General features: G+C 41.4%; 1 protein-coding gene across 1 annotated transcript; it reads left to right on the top strand.

Moving 5' to 3' along the window:
- The first annotated feature begins 2400 nt into the window (after positions 1-2400).
- si:dkey-172o19.2 (uncharacterized) lies at positions 2401-4847 on the top strand. Its single transcript, XM_032526097.1, has 2 exons — positions 2401-2467; positions 3799-4847. The coding sequence occupies exon 2, from the start codon at positions 3808-3810 to the stop codon at positions 4783-4785; it is 978 nt and encodes a 325-aa protein (XP_032381988.1). The 5' UTR covers positions 2401-2467; positions 3799-3807; the 3' UTR covers positions 4786-4847.
- The last annotated feature ends 9243 nt before the right edge of the window (positions 4848-14090 follow it).

Genomic DNA, 14090 nt, shown 5'->3' with positions numbered 1-14090 from the left:
AGCTAAAATAGGTAGCGTCTCTCTACCGTGAGCGCAACCATGCACTCCGCTCCGTCACAAGCCCTCAGTGGTCTTCAATGTTATTTTAAACCAAGGACCCCTTTACTGAAAAGACGGCGCTCGCAATACATATTGTATAAAATGATGCTGCATATAAAACTAGGCCTACAATAATGCATAGGGCAACCTAAAACCTTTATACATGCCTTTTTTGCATAGAATACTAAGCTATTAAAAAAAATGTATCTTATAAAATCAGCTTTTAATGTTAAACATATACAGGGAACTATCTGCGCATGGCTAGCTTAGGGACTACCATATGTAGGCCAGTAAGCCTATCATCAGTGGAGATATGTACAGTGGTGCTCAAAAGTTTACATACACATGCTTAAGTTGACTAAAAAGAGGAATAAAAAAATCATGTTTTGGAAATTTTATTTTAATACCTAAATTAAAAAATGAGGTAAAATCCAACCTTTAAGGACACCAATTTTCTTTGTGAATGAATACGTATTGTAAATAAATAAAGTTCTTATTTAAAATACAGGGTCATAAGTATACATACCCCTATGTTAAATTCCCATAGAGGCAGGCAGATTTTTATTATTAAAGGCCAGTTATTTCCTGGATTCAGGATATTATGCATCCTGATAAAGTTCCTTGGCCTTTAGAATTAAAATAGCCCCACATCCTCACATACTCTTCACCATGCTTAGAGATAGGCATGGTTTTATTTCAGTTAGACTAATACCTGGTTTGATTTGCATTGAGAGATGATTTTATAGAAAGTATCCCATGCCTATCTCTAAGCATGGTGAAGAGTATGTGAGGATGTGGGGCTATTTTAATTCTAAAGGCCAAGGGAACTTTATCAGGATGCATAATATCCTGAATCCAGGAAATAACTGGCCTTTAATAATAAAAATCTGCCTGCCTCTATGGGAATTTAACATAGGGGTATGTATACTTATGACCCCTGTATTTTAAATAAGAACATTTATTTATTTACAATACGTTATTCATTCACAAAGAAAATTGGTGTCCTTAAAGGTTGGATTTTACCTCATTTTTAATTTAGGTATTAAAATAAATTTCCAAAACATGATTTTTTATTCCTCTTTTTAGTCAACTTAAGCATGTGTATGTAAACTTTGAGCACCACTGTAGCTCAGCGTGAATGGTTTCAGGAAGACCTAACTTTTAATTGATGCACTCCTAAATCAATTCAGCTGTTATCCAAATAAATGTACATGTTATGCTGTGTACAACTGTCGCATATCTGCAACTAGTCTCTCCTGATTGAAATGTATCTCAATGAAAAGACCTCACTCTTAACCAATGCTCTACCTAACTGGAATCAGCTGTTGGAGGAGCTCACCTTCCTGTTAAACCAATCGGAATCATACACAAATTGCAAGGGCCAATCAGAGTCACAACCCTGCTTTAAATCTGTTTCTCCCTGTGCTGTTCAGCTGTCGTTGCAGGCAAAGAGTGCAACCCCCCCCCACCTCCAGCTGACCAGTCCAGAGCCTCCTTTGGTCTGGTCTTCGGGCTCCTTCGTTGCCACCACTGGTATACAACCATATAGCGATGGAGTCTAATCACCAAAGACTTTGTAAATTTTTATTAAGCTGTAAAATAAACCTTATTTGCATATCTGCAAACATGTCTCTCCTGACTGAATTATATTTGCTAATAATATGTTGGATTCATGTTAAGACATTTTAAATTTTGAAAAAAAAAACTTTAAAAAATAATAATTTGGATTTGGATTTTTCATCTGAAGAGAAGTAGGAGCCATGAGTTATGCTGAATAATGATATTATGGAGGCTATCCATAATGTTTTACAGGGCAGACGAGTTAATTCATTTACCTTTTTAAATAAACATATCTACCTTCAATCATTCATGTTTTAATTCAGTTTTAAATAATGTCTGATTTACTATTTGAATCGTCAGGCAATTAAATGCATCATTCACGATTTAATGCAAACCACTGCTGCATAAATGAACTGTTCTGCAGGAAATGTGCAGTAAGAAAAATAAGTAGGACAGTTGATCCAAAGTGACTCATTTCAGTAGTCACCTGTTGGTTTGATCGAGACCACACTGTTGTCTTGGACTTCCGCTCTCCAAAGTTTTGTTGCCGATCAGTTTCCACAGTCGCTTATTAAACAGACAGCACGAGGACACAACGCGATTGGCTGCACGGATTCAGTATAATGCGTGCGCCGCCCAGCAGCTCTGCTCTCTTCAGCACCGCTGATGGTGATTGACAGGTAAGAGCAGCGTTATCCGGGCAAACGCCGGACATCAACAAACTTGTTGTTATAATCAAGTAGGTTAAATTATGAGTGCTACGTCAAACTCTGTACCGTTTCCGTGTGTGTGTTGCAGAAACACAAGAAGCTCTCTCAAAGTTGATCAGTCTTCCAAATTATTCCACAGGTGTCTTCTTTTCATTCAGGTAAGTGCGGCGACACTTTAACACTGTACCACTATCTAACCGTCCGCTTGGACTCGGTTTGTGGGAGACAACCCTTAACCCTCACGTTGTCCTCATGTCAAATTGACCCATTTTCCCATATCAATGTTCTTTTTAATTACCCATATAACATGATTGATTCCACCCAACGCTCTTTGGCAAGTTTAAATCTACTTTCATTCATTTTGGGGTGTCTTATTCAATTTTATAGCATTTGAAAACAAATTTTAGTGGTTCTGAAACAGTAGCCTATTGAGTAAAAAGTGACATATTCCAGTCCGTGATTATCCATCAACATACTTTCCTTTAATTTTAGTCAAAATAAATGCTAATTTCTGCTTTTCTAATGAAAACATTAGGTATAATTTCCTAAAAATTAGGTTTATTGATCATAAATTCCAAAAATAACTGTAAAACTAAAGTTAATAAGTTAGTGTTACATAGTGTTGAAAATGTCCCAAAAAAAAGTGACAAACATGTGAAAAAAAACGTCAAAAGTGTTGAAAAAAGGCACAAAAATGTAAAACAGTTAAAAACATTGATAAAAAGCTTAACAAAAGTGTTACTTTTCAATTTAGACGGGGAAACAACACAAGGGTTAATGCTAATAATCAATCTTATCACTTATTTCACTTTTTAACATCTCATTCACATCTTCCCTGTTCCTGAAAAGCAGTAAAAGGTTTGTAGGTTTTGTGATAATATAATAATGCATAATGGCTTTGTTGATTTTTATATTTAAATATTAGTACTAATGCCTTAAAATATAGCCTTTGCAACATTTAATCTTGTTGCTGCTCCTTTTACCTACTTTATACTTTAATAATCTTTCAATGAATCATTCCATGCGTTGTTTTATAGGCTATGTGGGCCAACGTCTGACTATATAATGGAGTAGCTTAAAAAGTAAAATAGGGTACTTTTATTATGTAGCTCTATACTAGAAATTAAAACAGCATTCATTTAATGCTATAATTATTTTTTTAGCTAATACAATAACCCGTTTTAAGCATATTCTGTATATTGATTATGTCAAATTCATAAGAGTAATAGGCTCACAGATAGATAGACAGACAGATAGATAGATATGTAGATAGATATGTAGTGGGTTACATAACAATCTGTGCAGTATAGAATCTATGTGACACCGACTGTATGTATTTAACATGTAGGCTACTGCATGCATTTTCTGTATACTGTTTTGACAAGCTGTTTTCTTTGTTCATGCCAATAAAGAAAATTGAACGGAATTTATAGTTATTTATTTTATAAAGTAAAAAAGCTGCTGGATTGAAACTTTTGATTGTCCCCAGTCTAGTGCCATGTCCACCTCGGGGAGCCCTGAGGCTGAGGCAGCTGCTCCGTGCCAGCCTTCTTCCTCAGTCGAGTCTGATCCAGACCCTGGACTCCTCTTCCCGGTGACACGGTCCTCCCTGCTGACTCAACGTCTCCTGCGTTTACGAGCCTACAGCAGCCGTGTGAGCCCCGTTACACGACGCAAGAGGGAGATGATCCCCACTGACAAGAAAGATTCCACCTACTGGGATAAGCGAAACAAGAACAACGAGGCAGCCAAGCGGTCCAGGGAGAAAAGGAGGCTGAACGACCTGATGCTGGAGGGCCAGCTGCTGGCTCTGAGTGAGGAGAACGCCCAGCTGCGGGCCCAGGTACTCAGCCTGCAGTTCCACGGCAGCCTGAGAGCAGAAACGTGCACAGCTGCCTCTGCTTCGCCCTTATCCCCGAGACCGGCTCTCTGCCCTGACCTCTTGCAGCCACGACTGTGGGGCAACAGCAGGTGCAACCCGGCTTCCGTACCGGGTGCGAGAGAACAAGGTGGGTTTAATCCACAGCGTTCTCACAGTAGCGGCGCACAGCAAGGCATCTTCTACCTCCCCGGGCCCCGTGCCCGCTCTCCACGGGCGGTTTTGAAGGGCGGGGGGTCAGCGGAGGCCGAGGTGGATGCTCAGCGACACGTCTCCTCCAGCGACGACATCCACAACTCCACCGATGAGTCTTCCATCAGAGCATTTCTGCCCACACCCGAGACACTCCACCCTGCCTCCATCCTGTCATACCAACCGAGAAACTGGCTGGTGCCCCATCTGAATCACCCGGCAGTGTGCCATAATAATTTCCTGCTGCCGTGGCGGTCTTCCTATCTGGCCCCGCCGACCGTCTACCCCGGCCTTCCTCTCTACATACAGGAGAGACACGGCCACGGTCTCGGCGTGGAGGCGGACATTCAGGAGGGATTCAAGAGTCGCTTTAGCAGTGCACCGACGGGGCTGCCTCAACCCTGAATGCACCTCAGTCCTGGTGGACGCTGACAGGTTTACTGTCTAAGAACAAAGCTTGGCCTACTGTGTAACTTTATGCTCAATGTCCTGCAAAACATTATTACAACGGTGATTGTTTTTGTTTGTTTTTGAACTGCCGATGAATGGGCAACACAGTATTGATAAGCAATATGTTATCATTTGATAACATATTGCTTATCAAAAACCTACCCTATATATGCAACAGGCTGTTCAATTTATTATTTTGGGGGGGAAATGCGGATGACAGGCTTATTAAACTACAAAATGTAGACTGCAATGAGACTGTTTTAACGCAGCCGCAGTGTGGATTTACTGTCTGACTTTCTGTGGTTTCAAACGTGTTTTTATTCTTTCTATCAGCGGTTAGGCCTACACTGCACACACGGCCCAGTGCTGTCAGAATTAAAATCCTCTTTTTGATTTATTTTAAAAAGATATGCATAGGCCTAAATCTATTTTAAAACCAAATAAATGCAACCAAAAGTCATTCCAGGTCTCACGTTGGTCACGGTTTGGTAGCCTAGGACTAATAACTTATTTCAGACGTAAATTAGCCATTAAATGTGTTGAATGTTGTGGTGTTAAGATTCTTTGGGATTTTTTTTCCGTTTATCTGCGGTGAAAAGAAATCAGCGACTGAGCCAGTGAAACTGGGTGCTTGTTGACTTGGTATTCCCCTTTTTATCTGCACTGCGTGATTTCCCAGCAGCCTTAATGGGAAAAAAATCAAAAGTTAAACCGTTTTATTTTAGACTGCTCTGGTTTGAGACCTCGTCCTCCATTGCATCTGGCTATGTCATTCCTTTGTGCTTAAGTTTTTTTTAAAGTCAGGATAATTATACAATTAGCCTACTAAAATTAATCCCGACTTTAAATCGTTTTACAATTTATGGTCATTTAGGCCTATATTCATATTGACGCTGCATCCAGCAGCACTGGTGCAAATGACGGCAACACTTGCACTGCAGGGAGCACCCAAAGGCTCCTCACTGGCGCTGTCACTCAGTGGTTCGCTGCAAGCCAATCAGGTTTAGCCGCTCAGCAGGCCGTCGTGGAAAAGATTCGCTTTCACTGACATGTTGATGTTAAACTGTTTTGTTCCTAGGTGCTTGGGTCGGGTTTAGTTTTTAAATGTAATTGTTATTTTAACAAAAGAGATGTTAAAAACGTATTAATTCCTCTTGAACATATTCCCGAGTGGCCTCGCAACCATAGACTGTATGTCTCTGGTTGCAACAGGCGTCGTCGTCCCCCCCCCCCCCCCCCCCCAGACTGTTAGGACATGTCCCCGCATGTTCCACCAGTAGAGGGCGATACAACACAGTAATGGCTAAACATTTATACATTTATATATATGTATATATACCTCTGTGTTTTCTTTATTGTGGGGTAAGATAAAAGTTACATTCACACTGATTTTATAGAGAATGATACATAGATACATGCATATTCATAGAGAATGAGAGTTTAATATTATCAGGTGCATTAATGAGACGGATTAAAAAGAGTTAAATATTTCTAACCCTGTAAGAAAGGAAGTCACCCTTTTTTCAGTCTTCTAAATTAAGTTTAACATTTTACAGGTTTTGTAAAAAAAAAAAAAATGAAATTTAAATAATCTATTAAATATTTTTTTGCTGATGTAGGAACTATGCAACCGTACATAGGAAAAGTCAGGAAGATTAATTTGGAAACCAATATCAACACAAAATAACTGTAATGTTGACTGCAAAATGTCAGTCCACTAAATCATCAACTCTGGGTCATACAGCTCTAAAATATTTGTTTCTACTTTGTTTCTTGTCAAAATTATGATGAATTTAAAACAATTTTGTAATATACTTTCTGGTTTTGACAAGAGGACAGTTTCATTCATCCCACGGACACAACTGACATTTAGATTAAAAAGAAGTCTAAAGTCTACACAGATATCTGGTTGAAATACTAGAACTTGAAAGGTACTTTGTAGATGTTCAGGTTAGACTGCGACCTCTGTGCCGCGAAACAACAATAAAGCATTTTCACGTCCACATAGACCTCTGGTGCATCTTCATTAAAAGGCTTGAGTACATCACAACAGGAAGCAAAAATCTTATTTGTCTCCATGTGATGTGTTTACACATAGAATGGGGGGTTTCCAGTCTCGGCAAAAGCACATGTCATAATCCAAATTACAAAGTTAATTTGTCTTTCTATAATGTATTACAAGTCGTTCTAAATATATATATATTCATACACCTAGTGACAAAAATAAGTGAGAGGATATTAAATGTGCGGACAAGTAGTTGCAACTTTGACATCTACGCTGATAAGAGATGCACACTTCTCTTTTTTTGTGTGAATCTGAGGTGCCAAAGATTTAACACCCATACAGAAAAATGTCAGTCACTTCACTTTAACCATCTCCGTTACGCTTTGCTGAAAGAAAGAAAAAATATCCGAAAGACGCATAACTATGGTGATATGTTTTTCCTACGTGCTTCCTCTGAAGGCTTAGTCTCCTGTACAACAGGTGCTTCTACTACTTGTACTACTGCTACTGTTTTTTTTTTTTTTTTTAAAGAGACATCAGGTAAGCATCTGACATGTTAATGTCTGTATATGTAAAACATGTAATTGAACACTACACAACACATCATAATGTGGCTACAGTACAGCAACACACAAAACAAAAATGTACTCTGGGATGCTAAATGCATGTCCCTTTGCCATTTTAGCATAGAATACACAACGTATCTGTCTGACAGCATTGTACAGGTAAGGCCAATGTGGGTAGGCCACCAACACCACAAGATCAAGGGGCTTAGTGTGTCACTTTTTGTGACAACAGAGGTGGATAGTTAAAAGACAGGAAAACAACACAAAGAGTGAGAGAAAGCAAAGAAGGAGAGAGGGTAGGACCGACAGCAACGAGCCATTATGAGCCCCGCTCTGCTATATGTGCATCAATCTCATGACGCAGTCTCAAAGGACAGTTCACCACTCTAAGTTGTGTATTAGCACCGAGTGAGAGCGAGATAACTCTGAATTAGGTTGTTGACACCTCTGCGTCAGTGGACTTTCTGCACACTGAAGGTAAGGCCTCAAGCTCCTTTTCAAATCTAGTGGTTTAGACAATCTATCAACCAATGGAGTCTGGGGAAGAAATGGTTTAGGTGTAACTGACCAAAGAATAGATGGTTTTCTTGCATGTACTACAATTCCTGTGCTGATTGCAGCACGACAACCCAATGTTGGATGCTGTGAAATTGGTGGTCAACCGGGTAAACTTTAGGAATCATTTAAACATATTTTAAGTTATCAAAATAAAGGATTGATTGACTGATCTTTTCAGTTATTCATACACATTACACACACACACACACACACACACACACACACACACACACACATAAATATATTATACACATATATTATACATTATACACACACATATATATTTTTTTTAATCAAAACAAAACCAATTCAAAATAGTTTCCCAGAAAATGTCACTCCATTATCTGTCAAGAATTGTTTGAGGAAGTATTACTACCTTGTTAATGTCAAGATAATTTAGGAGGACAGTTCTGTACATGATGTGTTTCTTTTTTTAAAGTCCTTACGGTGAAATACTGATCGTGTTTTAATATATTGGCCAAAGCTGGGATTTGGTAACTGGACTTTTCAAATATCCTCCAAATAATAAAATAGTTTTTCAGGATACAGAATTTTATTTTGTTATCTGGCAAGGAGGGAATGGACGTTGTACAATTCTAAAATTGTAACAATATGTAAAATAATTAGAACAGTGGGCTTCTAATGATCCTTAACTCATTGTTTTAAATTACACATGAATCATGATAAATCATCAGATGATCGTATAAGATAAGACCGTCTGACAGATATCTAAAGCTTCCAATACATCACATCTCATGTATGGTTTTAAATGCAACTAAGAGCTTTTCAAAAAAAGTACAAACCACCCTCCTACAGTATTTAGCTATATAGATTATTGGGCATAAGGAGTAATCTTGTACATGACCTCAATATATTTGATGGTAAAACATGGAATTTAGAAGATTTAAATAAAAAGACAGTGTCCAGCCATCCATTAATACATGTTATACCATGGTCTGGGTGAATATTTGATTCTGATTGGCTGCAGGGTGTCCATTAAAAAGTGGTATAGAAAGGAGTTCTGAGTGTTTATCGTTTTAAATTAATGCGCTACATTAAAAGAACATTTTTTGTTGAATCAGTTACTTTCAACAGTGCTTCAGTGGCTCGTCCTCTCAAAGCCACATGGTGGCGCTAACACACAAGCTGCAAGAAGTAAGTTACAGTTACACTGGTCCTCTGAACTTGCTTTGTTTCACAGCGAATAACGTTATCTCACATCTCGCTGCTAGTTCAAGCTGCGGCCGACAGTACACACCGTGGATAATTCTTTGTGAAAATCGTTACATGGTTTTGGGGACAATGACGTGCCTGATAGCTATCTTGTCCTGGTGTTAAACATAGTGTCATCTTGCTAGCATAATGTTAGCTTTCTGGCTCTATGCTAGCTGTCTGAGCTGAATGACTCTATTTCGTATAGGCTTCGCCCTCTAAGGGCTACGCTACTGGGTTTATCCCTTCGCGCATGCGCAATTGTGAAGATTTTCTTTCCCGCCCTTGCGCCCATCACGGGCCTCAACTATGGCCGCAGTTACTGTATATATGCAGACCCGTTGTTCGTCTCCCACTTTTTCTTCAATTAAGCAGTATGCTGAGAGGCATAGTGCTCCAGGCAGAGCTGCCAGCCCCCGCTCACGGCCTTTTGAGCAAGGATGTTTATGCCCAGGAGCCGCCCTCTTCACGGGCCTCATTCTGGCTGCGCTTTGGCCATTTGTGGAGGAGGCTTTCTCCCAGCCTGGGAAACTGAAGGCTCCAGTCTCTCGCTACGCCCCGTTTACTCAAGTTCAAGGGGACACGGATGCAGGTCTTCCTATACGATCACTCATCTCGCCTAGCGGCGGAGCATCAGAGTCCTATTTTATTTGGACGATCTGCTCATTCTAGCCCCCTCTCGGTAGCAGGCAGCGCTACAGACAAAGGAGGTTCTGCAGCACCTGCAAACGCTGGGTTTTGTCATAAATTGGCAAAAAAACACTTTGGTCCCCGCACAATTAATAGTTTATCTAGGCGTGGACATAAACTCGATCACCATAAGAGCCAGGCTGTCACCACCAAGACAGGACGCCCTGACCTCTCTGTTGTCCCGCTTTGGGCCACACACACGACAGTTTCAGCGCTGTCAGTGATGCGGCTCCTGGGCATGATGTTTGCGGGACACACGGTGGTTCCCCTGGGTCTCCTCCACATGAGGAAGGTGGTTTCAACGCCAACGACTCAATCACATTCGCCACAAATGGCAAATGCTGTCTATCCCTCATTTCCTCCGGTCAGACCTGCTGTACTGGGGGAATCCTCAGACCCGGTCTTCCGGGGTTCCCCTGGGCAGAGTGACGTCATATGTGACGGTGTACACAGATGCGTCCCTTACTGGCTGGGGGGGAATGTGCGAGTCACAGGTGGTGGGAGGGGACTGGCCTCCTCCTCTTCTCCCCCACATAAACTGCCTGGAGCTGTCCACGCTCTTGAAAGTGTTGAAACACTTCACCCCGGTGATGTTGGGGAAACACGACGTCGTGCGGGCAGACAACATCAAGGCGGCAGCATTCATTAACCGTCAGGGCGGCATACGCTCAGCCTAGCGGTTGGAAACAGCCAGACGCCTCTTGCTGTGGGCGCCACAGTCACCTGCTTTCTCTCAAAGCCATGTATATCCCTGGGATTTTGAACCGGGCGGCCGACCTGATGTCAAGGGGAGGGCCCTCCCACAACCAGTGGAGATTGAATCCCACTATTGTTCAAATGTTATGTTCTGTGGCAGGGAGACGAACTATTGCAGCTGAACGCCGCGATCTGTAATCCCCCGGTGATAACCCAGAGGCTGTGGGGTTGGTTGCTGAGCGGGAACGCCTACAGAAATTAGGCTTGCCCCCTGCCATGGTGAGCACCATCCAGAGCTCCAGAGCCCCTTCTACAGATTCCACATTGTGTCCCCTACCTCTCGTGTTGACGTGTCTCCAAACTCTGGTGGATAGCGATTTGGCTCCATCTACACTCAAAGCATTTGCAGCAGCTATCTCATCCCGCTACGAGGGCTATGGTAAGAGGACAGTTTTTACCCATCCCCTGGTGAAGAGTTTTCTGAAGGGGGTTAGGTGACAAAAACCGTGTTTGCCCCCTCACCCCCCAATGGGACCTAGCTCTGGTGCTCAGGGCTCTGGGGAAGCCCCCCTTTGAGCCTCTGGCACAGGCTTCTCTCAAAATGCTGTCACTAAAAAGGGCGCTTCTCCTTGCCCTACAGCCAAAAGCGTAAGTGACTTATGTGCACTGTTGGTTTCTCCGTCCTGCCTCTCCATTAGAGGGGATGGGAGCGCAGCCTCTGAGCCTCTGTACATTGTTGTTTGGAAAATGTGGTCTATCTTCAGCTTGTGGGTCCTGTGCCGCAGGTGGAATTGACTACATCAGCTTCGCCCTAACCCAGTAGCGTAGCCCTTAGAGGGCAAAGCCTAAACGAAGTAGAACGATAGTTACATAATGTAACTCCAGATTCTATGAGTTTAGGCGTAGCCCTCTAAGGTCCGGGTCACCTGCTCCTAGAACATTAGTTGAAGAAAAAGCTGATGTTTGGGAGACAAACAAGGGGTCCGCTGTGTATATATTCACTAACTGCGGATGTAGTTGAGGCCCGTACTGGACGCGAGGGTGGGAAAGAAAATCTTTACGACTGCACATGCGCAAAGGGATAAACCCAGCCCTTAGAAGGCTACGCCTATACTCATAGAATCTGGAGTTACAATACGTAACTATCGTTTTTCTATGAGCTGAGCGGACTATATAAATATCTCCTGTTGCTAAGGGTGACAAGTGGTATCTTAGGTCCGTCCTATTGACTGGCCCAGTGAACTTTAGAATTGCATAAAAACCTTATCAGATGAACCGATCCCGTTGTTCTGGACAGAGACCAGTGAAGGAAAATAGAAGCACTTTTCCGGTGATGGCTAGGCGTTACTGCGTAGCCTCCAACTGAGCTTGACGAAGTAGATGTGACGTGCGCAACCTGTTTGAAAGTTGTAAGTCTTCTGGTAGCTGTTCCAGAGAAATCTCAATCATTCCCAATCAGCAGAGACGTAGAGCGTAGGTATACTGTATGTTAGGAGATAACATAGACACAGGCTAATTACGGCTAACTAACATGCTAGTTAATGTTAAAAAAAATAATAAACAATGCACAAATAGAGTCTTTAAACGCTTCAGATGTAAAGTTATTCACTGTCAAAGTGGTGCCAAAATGAATGGCGGTCAATGGGATGCTAACTGCAGGTGATGGCTTTGTAGCATTAAATTGGCGCCATGGGAGCTACGCTTAGAGAGGAGAGGCTTACCCCCTGGACCGAGACCAGTGAAGGATATTAGAAGCACTTTTCCAGTGAGTGCTGAGCATTAATGCGCAGCCTCCAACTGAGCTTAACGACGTAGATGTGACGTGAGCAACCTGTCTGAAAGTTGTAAATCTTCTGGTAGCTGTTCCAAGAGAAATATCAATCATTCCCAATCTTGTAGAGACGGAGAGTGTAGGTATATGTTAAGAGATAACATAGACACAGGTTAATTATTACTAACTTAAATGCTATAACATTAGTAATTAGCTTTCCATTTTAAACCAAATTAAAATATAAATTAATGGTTTATAAAAATAAATGTGCCAAGTGACCACTGTCTATGCATGTTGCCTGACGAGGTGTCCATTGTCAGGCAATAATGGACAACGGCGAGGCACGCATTGCACGGTTCACGCCTCGCTGTTGCCCATTAATACCGAACAATGGATATCTTGTTGGGCATTAAGCCTTAGATAACATTGATGGCTTAGTACCATACTCTGATAGACAGTGAATATTTTATATATCTGTTTGCTCTTTTCATGATGCCGGAAAGACTTTGATTAAAGTTTAAGTCATCAGTTTAAAAAAAGGGAACATTATTTTTTATGGGTGTTTTAGATTTACAATATATAAAGAGTACAAGAAAAAGATGGCTATGCGTTATTAGCTTTGCTCTTCAAGGAATGTATGAGTTAACTGACATTTTAAGCCAAGGGAAATTCTTTTATTCCCCCAAGAGAGCATTCATTCACTCTAATTTCCACAATGGCAGTTTACCAAAGATATGAACATCGTATATTGAGGTGAAAAGCCACAAATATGGACTGACTACTTTCTCCTCCTATGGGTATAGTTATTTTAACAAACGCTGCCAGGGTGCACAGAAACACAACAGCAGATGGTAGAGTATGAGAAAACCGATAAACAGACAGAAAAAGAAGAAGTTTGAGAGTTCCTTACTAAAAAGCAGTCTGGCTATTATTAGTCCATAAAAAACAGGTGCACATGTGCAGCAGGGTAGTAAGCAGGCTCGGCCTCAAGAGAGATTTCACTCAGGAACCCTCTCTCTTTTTTTTTTCTCTCTCTCTCCCTTATGATTATTGTTTCCTCTCTTCCTGCTGTTGCTTTTTTGGGTTTGCTAGCACAAAGTACACAACGCTTAGTGTATGTGTCACACACAACTATGCAGGTGTGCATGTTCTCACACAGAAAGACACATATGGCCTTTTGTATACATTCTTGCTGGGCACAGGCATGAATATTTTTAACCTGATGCGTGAGTCCTCACCACTGCTTAAAGGGTGCATGGCTTTTTTTGAAACTTTGATGCTTTCGGCTCAGCCTGACTGGCACAACATGTGGTCAGTGAATATGCAGAGAAGGTGCTCCACAGTAAGTGTGAATAACAAAAATAAAAATGAGAACTTAAAACTGTGCTTCGGTTCCTCGTGTGAAATCCTGAGTGACAGTTTATTTCGCAGCTCGTTTATTATTAGGGGTCACATGTAACGTTAAACATAAAGAACTGTTTGATGTCTGATTAGAAATTAACTTATCAGCTATAGGAAAATGTAAAAAAAAGACATTCTGGAAAACTAAATTATTCAAAAAGTGTGCAAGCTCATTGTGTGGAAATCTGTGTGTCTTTGCGTATGACTGCACGCACAGAGGGGGCTGGCTGTGGTTTCAACACAATGTTCATCTTTCTTGCACAGCTTCCCATGAAACCACACAAACCAACGCAAATGAAAGAGACTATATTAAAAGCTGCTAGTATTGTTCTCGGACTGGTTATTCAAAATATCTTCCTGT

This window comes from Etheostoma spectabile, chromosome 9 (genome assembly GCF_008692095.1).
Source record: "Etheostoma spectabile isolate EspeVRDwgs_2016 chromosome 9, UIUC_Espe_1.0, whole genome shotgun sequence".
NCBI classification, from domain to species: Eukaryota; Metazoa; Chordata; class Actinopteri; order Perciformes; family Percidae; genus Etheostoma; species Etheostoma spectabile.
The sequence above is the reverse complement of the archived record's forward strand: the minus strand, read 5'-3'. Positions and strand labels throughout refer to the sequence as shown.

Coding starts and splice junctions, on each gene's coding strand:
- si:dkey-172o19.2 (XM_032526097.1), top strand. CDS start 3,808: ATGTCCACCTCGGGGAGCCCTGAGGCTGAGGCAGCTGCTCCGTGCCAG.